At 39.8% G+C, this 11,827-nt stretch overlaps 3 protein-coding genes across 3 annotated transcripts in view; 2 read left to right on the top strand and 1 right to left on the bottom strand.

Moving 5' to 3' along the window:
- The first annotated feature begins 2,613 nt into the window (after positions 1 to 2,613).
- The window catches only part of LOC146472935 (uncharacterized), an 18,552-nt gene continuing 9,338 nt past the window's right edge, over positions 2,614 to 11,827 (top strand). The window contains exons 1-3 of the mRNA XM_085118861.1: positions 2,614 to 2,737; positions 2,958 to 3,316; positions 4,594 to 4,758. Of these exons, the coding sequence (XP_084974987.1) occupies positions 2,665 to 2,737; positions 2,958 to 3,316; positions 4,594 to 4,758 (597 nt within the window). The 5' untranslated portion in view covers positions 2,614 to 2,664. The remainder of the gene's footprint in view (positions 2,738 to 2,957; positions 3,317 to 4,593; positions 4,759 to 11,827) is intronic.
- LOC146472937 (uncharacterized) lies at positions 8,016 to 9,557 on the top strand. Its single transcript, XM_085118685.1, has 3 exons — positions 8,016 to 8,343; positions 8,616 to 8,714; positions 9,242 to 9,557. Exons 1-3 carry the CDS (start codon positions 8,329 to 8,331, stop codon positions 9,530 to 9,532), a joined length of 405 nt encoding a protein of 134 aa, XP_084974811.1. The 5' UTR covers positions 8,016 to 8,328; the 3' UTR covers positions 9,533 to 9,557.
- On the bottom strand, positions 9,730 to 11,792 carry LOC146472936 (uncharacterized). The gene is made up of 2 exons (XM_085118683.1): positions 11,285 to 11,792; positions 9,730 to 10,756 (listed from the first exon to the last, which is right to left on the bottom strand). The coding sequence occupies exon 2, from the start codon at positions 10,741 to 10,743 to the stop codon at positions 9,979 to 9,981; it is 765 nt and encodes a 254-aa protein (XP_084974809.1). The 5' UTR covers positions 10,744 to 10,756; positions 11,285 to 11,792; the 3' UTR covers positions 9,730 to 9,978.

Here is an 11,827-nt window from a genome sequence, read left to right as displayed (position 1 = left end):
GGGTTGGGGGGGGGGGGGGGGGAGGGTCCGCAAATGATCCTTGGACCGCAAATGATCCCCAAATTCTTTTCTCATACCACAAGTTTTTAGACTACAAGCGTTCATTGTAATTCATTACTTTGCTATAATAATTTTAGGTGTATACAAGGCCCCTCAGGATAACAGCCCCGTAACTGATTGGGCCACCCTGTCTTAAATAAAGTTCCCTTACTTACTTACTAAATTGGACCGCAAATGATCCCCGATCGCCACACCATAAATATAGAATGGAATGGACTCAAATTTGGACAGTGGATTTAAACTTTATACACTTCATTTTTTTTTTGTTCCTCGATAACACCAGTCGTTATTTAAACTATCTGCATGCAAATTACACAACAAGTAAAAATGATAATTTAGTAGCTCAGTGCAACAGAACATTAATTTATTTATAAACTGGAACATACATGTACAGCATATAATTTACTTATATCCGCCGCCTAAAATGTGCACGAATTGTACGAAACTCCTCAGTTTTCAAATAAGGCTAACAGCATGAATATATTTTAAACAGCAGAACTCAAAAATAGTTAACTGGAACAGACCAACTAACCCGAATGGGAAAGCGCCCCCAGAAAGCATCACAATTTCGCACTGCTGAAGTAAGCTTTCCCCGAACTAACCCAGCCACTCCCATCGGAACGCATTCACTCTAGAGAATTCGTGAATCATAATGGATGGGAGACGTACCTTCGACGGATGTCCATGGACGGCGAGTGAAGTGATTATGTTGCCTTGCTAGGTCTGGTGAACATTGTCGATATTCCGGTTGCTGTGGTGTGTAGCTAAGGAGAAGGCTTACATACAATCTTCCCAAGTAACCACAGTCAAGAAGAAGCTGATTTCGACAACATTGCTTTGTGGGCCATGAAACAGAAAGCGACTTCCATAGCCTTCAGCAAATGGACGCAAAAACAACAGATGTACCCGAAGAATTAAAATTAAAGTATGGACAAGAGTGAATTACTGAAGATCAAATTTGCCCAAAATGCAGAAAAAATTTGAATGCTTTTCCTAAGGCATCTATGAAGGAGACAATGGTCTTATGCAGGTCTATGCCGACGACAGTGTGTTTGTGAAAATTGTTTAAAGAAAGACTGAGAGTCCAATAAGCGTCAAAATGAAAACAAAAGACAAAATCAACGATAACGTATTGGACGACCGAGACTAAAAAGTTATGCTTAACACTAGTAAGATCTGATTAAGAACAAGGGTGACGATAGTGGGCGAGATTTGACCGCTATCTCGAGCGCTTTGACCGATTCTCGTTCCTTTTTCGAAAAAAAAAAAAACAAAACAAAAAAAACTTGGGTTTCAAAGCTTATGGCAAATGAAGCAGTTTCAATGGACTTGTGTTTAACTGATCGTAGGGAACTTATTTCAAGTTAGTAAATATCTGTTCCAGTTCACTATTTTTGAGTTGTACTGTTAAAATTTATTTCGTACTGTTGGCCCAATTGAAAAATGAGGAGTTTTATACAATTCGTGCACGTTTTAGGTGTTGTAATGGTATAAGTAAATTATATACATGTATGTTCCAGTTTATAGGTAAATTGTTCTGTTGCACTGAGCTGCTAAATTAGATAGTTTAAATATAACGACTGTCGTGCAATCAAGAAAAAAAAAAAGTAGTGTATAGAATGTAAATCCACTGTCCGATTTTGAGTCCATTCCATTCTATATTTATGGTGAGACGATCGGGGATCATTTGCGTCCAATTTGGGGATCATTTTCGGTCCGGGGATCATTTACGGGCCGGGATTATTTTCGTGCCTGTATATATCACCTTTTGTTAATCAGGCTGCGAACAGAGATTGTCTACAAAGATGTGACAGCTCTTTTGTCGGCAAAGTTAAATGACCAAACTGTTTAAACGTGGACAAAAAGGCATAAACCTTATTGCAGTGTCCGTTTAATACAGGTTTTTAACAATAGAAAGGACCATAAAAGACAAGTTTAAGGTATCCGCGTCCGCCTAATAGAGGTGTCCGTTGAATACAGGTAGCTTGTACAGTCAATGTAGGGAAAAAAAGATGACACTTGTGCTGCTGTCCGCTTAATAGAGGGTGTCCGCCTAATATGGGGTCTGCTTAATACAGGGTTGTTTGGCTTAGCTGCGCACTGTTAATAGCTGGCAAAAATCCACCATAGAAAAACCGATTTAAGACTGCTTAGCCTAGTTCAATCTCATGCGGTTGTTCCTTTGCTATTTTTAACATAAACGTAAAGTTATTTCCCAGAGGTTATTCAATGCCTTGACCCAATTCTACCTGCCCTTTTTTCTATAAATTTGATACGTCATTTGACTGGGTGATTGATCAGCTCAGTGACTGATTGATCATAGTCTATATTCTCCGGACCTCTGCGAAACGGATCACTCTTCGACAGGGAATATTCTTAACTTTGTCGCTTCGTTTCCTAGTTACTTCCGCCTTGTTAAATTCCTAAGTTCTCCCAGACTTTTATCCGGAAAGAAGAAATGAGAATATTAATTTTCGTCAGTTTCAGACATAGGCCCTTTATATAGAAATTCGATGAGAGATTCCATCAGTGGCATGTTCGATACCCAGAACACACAAGTCGGAGTCCTTGTTTCTGCAGTTTTGCTGCTCCCCAGCTGCAAGAATGGGGGTGTTTCCAGGTGTACAGCTGCTAGTTACGCTCTTAATATTGTGCGCTCTTCCCTATTTAAGCGAAGGTAAGACCAGTATTATTATTCTCTTGCCACTAATTGCGATTCTCGAACTAAACCAACTTGAAATGTCAGAACCATACGTTTGACTCCGATACTCAAACGATCACGCCAGTTTGGATCTGTCACAGGCGAATTTATAGTCATTACATGCCCCGAAGCGTAATTTCTCTACTCTTTCGAATCTTTGTTTTAACCTACATTTTCTCATACAATTTTTCTTTAGGGCAAACTCTCTTCCAGCAAGGAAAGGTCAACTTCTCCGTGTCATATCCCGACTTGGTCCATTGCAAAACCGTGCAATACCCTCAGGTATTTTCCAGCTCGGGCAATATTCGCGTCCTTGCATCCATCAGCCATGAAAATGAGCCGCCCAGTGTTCATGATTCAGCAGTAGCGTGGACCGCCGAAGTGACGCAGAATAATTTCCGCGTCTGTGTGTTGGAATCAGGACTTGGTACAAATGGATCCATTGTTGTGAACTGGGTTGCGTTTCGCGGCACGCCTTCTGGAGCACTTGACGGCACCGCCTCCTTCAATGCATTCACCAGCGGAACACAGTGTGAAAGGGTTGATTTTGCACAGGTATGACTCCCATTTGATAGGTTAGTGAAGAAAAACTTCATTAAACACAAAGGAGGTAGCATATCAATTGGAGAGCTTTTTCTAGAATTTGGCATTAACAATGACCAGCGTGACATCATGCCTAACTACCTGTTCCATAAGTACTTGTAAATTATATCGCTTTGCCATTTAATTAAAACGTCTCGACTCGTCAGCCGAAAAAACAGACAGAAAACAATTCCAGCTCACATTTAAGTCGCATTTGGCAAATACCCAAGAGTAGTGGTATTCGTATCTCACGTCAGTTTGAATCTTAAATTCCATTTCGTATGAATCAACTATAAACGGATTCACTGACCTGAGGGCTCACATTCAAGATGACAACTGCCTACTCCGAGCCAAACCCCTAAACACCAAGTGACCAGTAGTATTACTACTCCCCTCGGGAGAGAACGTCCATCCACCGCAGGGTATCCCTGAGCGGAATAGGCAGATACATAATGACGGGAATTGCTTATAGACTTTGAGATTTGTATGGCTTGTAACTCTTTTGGGTTTGACATTTCCTCAAGGAATCTTTTTTTTTTTTGGCGTATCCACAAAATAATACCCTCATATTTTCTTAAAAGAGGTATATAATTTTCGTTTGATTTAATGTTTCGTAAATTTTGCCCCTTCTTTTAAGCAATACTTGACCTAATCAATTCTTGGATCAGTTATGGAATATTTAAATTGCATACCGAAAAGTAAGGATTATCATTGTTTTAGGTATTAGTTGACTTGATAAACAGAGTTTACTCTAATTAAATTGAGGATTAGTCTGCAATCAGATAAGAGTCTTTTTCATCTAAATCATCTTGTCTCTCCGTGCGGATTTGCTCGTCTTTGTTTGGAGCCGTTAGGGGAGGGAGTTTGCACGTTTCTGTTGGGCCGGGGGTTGGGAAGATAAGGAGAGCAGGAAGACACAATGATTTTGAAAGAAGTCTTTTGAAAGCTACTCAAGTTATTCTTATTCGTTAGATAATTTCTACTTTATTATCGAATGAAAATGATGCAAAAGAGCGATTTTTTTTGCACATAATAATGGAAGTTAGAACCTTCCTTCTTAGAATATGAGGGTCGCGGAGTAAAGGATGGGAATCGGGAAGAGTTGTGATTTCTTTGTTCTACATAAAAGAACTAAATGTTTTTCGTGACAAGATGTTATTTTTTATTTCCTAAAAAAGGTCAAAGGTTTAAATAAAGGATCCCTTGCTCTCTTTAAACCCTTAACAAATCTTCTATTTCTTCCTTCGAAGCGATTTCCCTCTGTCCCCAAAGTACTTGTCACCGTACGTCACGCTGGCGGCAACAGACCACAGGACGCCATGAATTTGTGGATAGAAGAATTACGAGAAGATTATTTTAGAGTCTGTATCCGCGAAGTGAAAACATTTGACGGAAAACATCAGAATCTGCAAGTGGTAAGTTTTTCCTTTATACGAAAGTGAGCGTGACGCCTACCTCAATCCGCACGTGACCTCTTTATAAACAACCATTGTCACGGAACCATTGCCAAAATAAACTTTTCATTGCAATTTAATTGGTATTTTAAAATTGAGTTAAATTTATAATCCTTCAGAGACGTTCCAATACCCTTGAGTTCTACTTCGTTTTCGGCTTTTATTCACGAAACAGTCCGATGATAGAAAACATTGGGCAGCAAAACTGTTGTAGCCACTGCTACAACAATTGAATGAGTTTATAACTGAGAAGGATTGCTGTTGCTGTAGTTGCTAAAGTTACACTTAAAATGATAATTAGTATTTATTTTTCAAGTTTTTATGGAGCGGTAGGGGGGACAAAATCCAAGGCGATCTTTATTTGTTAAAAAAAGAGAGTTTTAACACTGATTTGACCGGGCAAGGACGCGCATGAACGAAAGTGGCAGCTTTTTTGGTTGGTTGGTTGGATGGAATTTGTGGAGTGCGGAGTGCGGAGTGCGGAGTGCGGAGTGCGGAGTGCAGAGTGTGAAAAATGAGGAGTATGGAAAATAAGGAGTGTGTGGAAACGTGGAGTATGGAAAATAGGGGTGGGGGGAAATGCATTAACTTTGACAGATTTATTCATTTCAAAACATTTTAACGCATTTATTCAACATAAAAAATGGTTAGAAATGTTTTACTCGTGATAACTGGAACAAAACGGAAACAAAAACGTTTCTACTCTAAATAGTTTACACGTCCTATTAAGTTAAATGAGGGTTTCTAAACTTTCTTTGTAACTCAGTAGGAAATAACAAGGGGTGATAGGCCTGCGCGACTTTTAACAATGGAAACATTTTTTATGTGTAACCTTTTTATATTTTTGCTCCGACAAGCATATCATTTAGAGATTTTCCTTTTTTGAAGGAAATAAGTGGTTGCTCTTTGAAGATTTCTCTAAAACATGTTTGAGGTTGGGCACTGATGGTTGATATTGTGTTACGAAAGGTAATATTTGTCTGGGGGTGTTGTCTCAGTTTGCTTCAATGCTGCTGACCTTTCAGTAAATTTGACATCTGATAAACTTTTTGCAATCAGATTATTTGGGTAGCCTCCAGCAAGGGTCGTAATTTAATTTTTTAATTATTTTCCTCAAATGTTGTTTTTGAGGAGTTTGTTCGTAGGCGTCTTAGGGCTTCGCCATTAACAAATCCTTTTTTGTCTCCTGGTGGATGGCTGGAGGAAAAATGCGTGTATTGAAAGGTTTCAGTCGGCTTGAAATGTGTTTAAATATCCAGTATGGAATGACGATGGAATCAATTGCCTTTGTATGCAACTGTATCCAGAAATGTAGTCTCAGCATTTGAGATTTCAGCCGTAAATTTGATAGTTGGATGATATGAGTTTGCTTGTTCGAAGAACCGTTCTATATCGTGTTTACCAGTGTCCCACAGAAACAAGATATCGTCAATGTAACGTTTTCGAACTGTAGGTTTAATGACGCTTTGGTTAACAATATTTGTTTCAATGCCGGCTATAAAAATGTTTGCCCATGGCTGTACCATGGATGTGGAGGTAATTCCTTCTATTGAATTGAAAAGAATATGCTCTGAGAATGACTGTTGGCATTTCTCTCGGATACATGTATGGGGTGCGAATGGGAGGGTTGTTGCTGTGAAAATTATCGTATGCTTTGAAATGAATAAATGTGTCAAAGTTAATGCATTTCCACACACTTTGCATTTTCAATACTTCTCATTTACTACACTCTGCACTCCGCATTCCTTATTTTCCATCCAACCAGCTTCCTTCAGAAGTTTTAATGAAATCGAGAGCGTGGACCGAACCTGCATCAAAATTGCGTACTCGTCTAGTACGCCAACAGCTCCGGCAAACATTTTCACAAAGTTATAGCCTGAAAACAAACATTATTTTGAAGTTGCGAAAGATTTGTTGTGTCAGCTGGGCCGAACGAAACAGAAAAAGGTTTGCAACGATTTCTCGGGTGAGTGTTTCTTTGTTTTCTGTGCAAGCATTTCACCATCTTTCCTCGGTGTTTTGCCGACAATTGAAACGCTTCCAGTGCCTTGTTGCTCTCAAGAACTCTGGATCTGTTATGATACTAAACGGTTTTATACAACCAGCTCTAATTCTTCTAAGAGTAATTGCTTTGTACTCTATGTTATGGTCTCCCTGTGCGTTTACCATATATAGTAATTGCATGCGCACGCATAGATGGAATAAAAACGTGTTTGTAGTGAACCGCCATCTTGTCTACGTGTGTTCTCGGAACTCCCGTCAGTACATGACAATTTTGGCGACGAGGATGGGATCTTAAGGGATATTTTACTGCGGAAAAGTGAAGACATTCCTAAACAAGATCCACACGACGTTTTAAGATGCCAACCGAGGCTGGTGCGGCGCCGAATCCGGTTCGTAACATCGGAAAAGTTCAGAAGTTCACAGTGGGAGCTGATTTCGAGGCTTATGCAGAGTAGCTAGAATTCTTCTTCGTGGCCAATGGAGTGACCAACTCGAAACAGAAGAAAGCCGTCCTGTTAACTAATCTTCCCACTGAAACGTACCAACTGGCGAAAGACCTGATGGCCCCGATATTGTTAAGAGAAGATTCTCTCACGTACGACACGATCGTAGAGCGTGTCCAAAAGCAATTGAAGCCCCAAAAATCGGCTTTAGTCGCCAGGAATGAGTTTGACAACCGAGCGCGTAACGCAGGAGAAACGGTGTGTCAGTATGTTGCTGTTTTGAAGCATCTAGCTACGGATTGCAAGTTTAATGATGCCATGCGTTTGGAAAGGCTCAGAGATAGATTGGTTTCGGGTATTCGAGATAAGAGAATGATGTCGGAGCTTTTGAAACTCAAACTCGAGGAACTGACATTTGACATTGCAGTAGCGAAGTGCATCGCTATTGAGCAATCTTACAAGGATGTTGAAGCTCTCCAGGGGGGGTAAAGAGTCAAACCCAGTCGATTTGTTATCCAAGCCGAGACCACACAAGAAGCCTAAACCTAAGGGAGAAGCTAAGCCTTCAGAGAAAAAGGGTTCCCCTTCCCCGAAGAGCCGGGTGATCAAAGTTGCTACCGCTGTTTGGGAAATCATGATCATAAAAGTTGTCCATTCAAAAAGGAAAAATGTCACCACTGTAACAAGAACGGCCATATTGCAAGGGCTTGTAAATCCAAGAAAAGGGAGACACAAGCTGTCCATCCCCCAGTGAATTATGTGGACAGTGATGACGGGGACGCAAATTTCCCTTTCGTAAACGGTCGTTGCCATTTGAAACGGTCGATGCCATTTCTCAGAACGGTCGTTGCCATTTGAAACGGTCGATGCCATTTCGAAAACTAGCCGAGCAGACGACAGCCCTCGTGAATAGCTCGTACGCGGTTGTCACGCTCGGACGTCACTTCCGGGCAGTGTTGTTTACAAGATGGCGGAGCAATCCACGTGCGCGAGAGTTGAGCCAGCTGAACCAGAACCAACCCATTCTTCTTGTGCAGAAACAAAACAAAAATCAATTAAGAAGCCAACGGGGTGAAACTCCTTTATGCAGTCAGTTGCGGTGAGTTTGTTTTGTATTTCCCGAAATATTCAATCATTTTCAGCCTGGATAAAGTACTTGTTCATCCTTTACATCCGATTACAAGTGATTAAGATTAAGTCATCAGAAATATCAGTGAAAAATAAACCGCATGTAAAATTTTCGTTTATGTCATTAACAAATATGTTATCTATAAGTGTTGCACTTATATTAGTTATTCAATTCTTGTAGGCCTTGAAATTACATTCGATATAAGCTGATACAGTTTCCTCGTTCTTTGTATTATTCCAAAGCCAGATGTCAAGGAACAACTTGGAAAGGGGGCAGGAATCGGGCAGGTTTCCAAAGTGGTTGGCAATATGTGGAAGAAATTGCCGACAGACAGACGAAAGGTTAGTTATAAACTTCTAACATTGCGAGTGTTTGTGTATTAACCCTGTCCCATTTCAGTGGACTGCTATGTGGTTTACATGGCTAACTTTGTAAGGACCGAGAGTGTAAATGTTCTCGTCAAACTTTCCAATTAAAAGTATTTTAGGTTATGAATGTTGATCTTGAATCAAGCTGGGACCTCAAGCTGAATGTCAATTTTGTAATATAATGTTCAGACTTGTCATTTTGCCAGAAAGAACTGAAAAATATACCTAGGGGATAGCATGGCCCATTATAATGTACCAATTAATTTACCCTAAATTTTAATTAGAAATAACTTACATGTGACGGATCCAGGTTTTGAGGAAAGGGGGAAGGGGGGGGGGGTGGGGGCAAGGGGGTATTATCCTCAAAAAGTTATGATAGAGGGTGAAAAAAAACCTGTCTTTGCAATCTGGTTTATATAAAACTAGGGGGGATCATAAATACATGATTGTTCCCTAATATATTTACCCCCTTTTAAAATATCATGCTATGATCTTCATAGGACTGGAAAGATAAAGCACAGAGCTTGAGGGAAGACCTTGCTATGGGAATAGCAGAGATAAAAAAATGTCCAACCTGCAGCACCCAGTTCACAAGGGAGAAGGACTTTAAATACCACGAGAAAGGTTGTCATGAGTGCATTTGTGAGGAATGCAATGAATCGTTTGACCATGAGCAAAAGCTAAAAAGGCATAAAGACAAGAAACATAAAGACAGCTACAAGTGTGATCATTGTCAACAGACTTTTGCTGAGAAACGAAAACTTATAAGACACCAAAAGTCACATGTTTAGTTAACCTATCCTGCATTTAGTGATTTTAATTGGAGATGATTTGAAAGGACTATTGGATCAATCTATAATACATAATTGTTTTTGTTTTGAAATTATTATTATTATTATTATTATTATTATTATTATTATTATTATTATTATTATTATTATTATTATTATTATCGATTTTTGAAATTAATTGTGGTCATTGCAGCACATGTACATCCTGTTACTGTTCAAACCAAATTTTAAATCATTACAAATGTTGTGTTAGACTTTAACAGGAAAAATGAATTAAAACTTATTTACAATGTCAAAACCTCAATCTTTTTAATAACCTTGTTGTTCAGGGGCAGATCCAAGGAGAGAGGTTTTTAATCTAGGCAATTTGCCTTAAGTGAATTTCCCTCTATGTTAAACATTATGTGAACATTCCATTGTTTATTCACTAAGATTACTCTGTTTTCCTATTTTTTCCTTTGCATGTGCTTTGTCTTGGATTTCATAGTATGGGACCCAGTCTTCTTACTACTTTTAGTGTTTGTTTGTACTGCTTTAGCCAAGTCATGGCTGCGCTTCCTCTTGGAGGTGGGCTCTTGAAGTTGTACTGGTCGCCCTTTTGATACAACCTGACGGCTTCCACTACCACACTTTCGTTTTCTGTTGGGCTGGACTCGGATCTTTTTTCCATTTCCGGTTTTTTTCACCTCACTGGACCCAAAAGTAAAAAGAGCGCTTGCCAAATTAGAATGCATAGATCTAGCAGCGGTTAAGGATGTTATCCTTTTTGCGAACCTGATTACACCTTTAGCCAAATTAAGGTCTCTTGCGCTTTGGAGCTTTTGAATTATTTGTTCACAAGAGTTTCTCAACAATTGTTCAGCATTTGCAATGGAATCATCCTCATCATCATCATTGCTCTGTATTGGTTCAGCAGTGCAGCAGTTTGGCCCTTGTTGTGCTGTTTCCATACTAGTGGATGCCTCTGTTACAAAACCATTAGAACCATCAGTTTGTGATGTTTGTCCAGCATCACTAGAGCGTAATGGCTTATAACAAGCAACAGGAAGTGTCTTTCCTATTGCTAGCCAGGCCAATTTCTGCCTCTCATGTGGATTACTGACTGGAATGAAGTTTATGCAGTCTGCTAGATTTGCCACCCACAGGACATACTGGTGTTTGCATGGGCTCCCGTCTTTACCAACCGTGCAGCTACATATCCCAAGAGTCATGTCCACTGTATAACTGACAAAGAACCAATGAGACACTTCATAAATATCTCAATACAACTGGAATTTTTGTTTTTCAATCTGTAATAGATACATTCTAGACCTTCAACTGGTTGATCCACTAAGATATTAATGGAAATATTCTTAACAGCAGAGTAAGGGCTTGCTCTTACTCTGCTATAAAAAACTCAATAACCCTGCTAAGAAGGGAAATTTCTAAAGGTACCCCACCCCCTGGATAATATATTACTCATGTTTTGGTCTTCCTTATGCTAAATCAACATCCTTGAAATGCAGCATATGGATGAACTGCAGGAATTATCTCATATGTTATGCATGTTATGTCCCCATGTTTTATGTATTTTTGCTCCAAAGGGGAGGAGCCTAGAAACACTGCCCCCTCCCCCCCCCCCCTCCTTCCCCTATCAAGATAATTTGAATCAGACAATGGGGGAAAGATAGGAAAACAATGCCCACCCACACATGCCCTCTTGTACCACCAGAGCGTTATCTATTGTGACGGCGAAGAAAAAACACTACTGACCTGTGACTGCTATCTGAAGAGCTTCCAACTTTGAATACATTATTGCCAAAGTTCTCTACAGTTGAGATGTAGGCATCAAGATCTTTTTTATCTGGGACTTTAAACCCTGTGCTTCCGTCTTTCCCTTTCCCAAAGAATCGATGTCTGTACACGCCATCAAAACTCCCATCAGCAATACTAAGGAGCTTATTCTTGTAGTGATCTTCTAGATTAATAGTCAGCTTGTCTAGAAGCCCAACAACATTGTACTCTTTGGTGCGCTGCAGAATTACATCCTTAAGAACCAAAAACTGAGCCTCGGCAAAATTGTTGGTGTGGTTCCCCCTAACAGGCAGTTCAGTTCTAAAGCATAGAGCAAACGATTCTTTGTAATTGTATAGATTTTGCAAATAGCTGACTAGATTTGGGTATTTCTTGCAACGGCCATCATTCAAAAGTTCACTGAAGCAGTTCTCAAAATCTTGTTTTCTCTCGGCATATAAGGACCTCTTGAAAAGAGTGAGAAAATAGGGTCAATCTGCTTGGCTGATACTGTTCTTGCTC

This window comes from Pavona decussata, unplaced genomic scaffold (genome assembly GCF_977016875.1).
Source record: "Pavona decussata unplaced genomic scaffold, jaPavDecu1.1 SCAFFOLD_95, whole genome shotgun sequence".
Lineage (NCBI taxonomy): Eukaryota > Metazoa > Cnidaria > Anthozoa > Scleractinia > Agariciidae > Pavona > Pavona decussata.
Note: the sequence above shows the minus strand (reverse complement) of the source record. Positions and strands in the feature narration are given on the sequence as shown.

Excerpts from the sequence above, each read along its gene's own strand:
- LOC146472937 (XM_085118685.1), top strand. Across the intron at positions 8,715-9,241 it reads TGCCGACAGACAGACGAAAG|GACTGGAAAGATAAAGCACA; the intron begins GTTAGTTATAAA and ends TGATCTTCATAG.
- LOC146472936 (XM_085118683.1), bottom strand. The coding sequence starts at position 10,743 with ATGACTCTTGGGATATGTAGCTGCACGGTTGGTAAAGACGGGAGCCCA.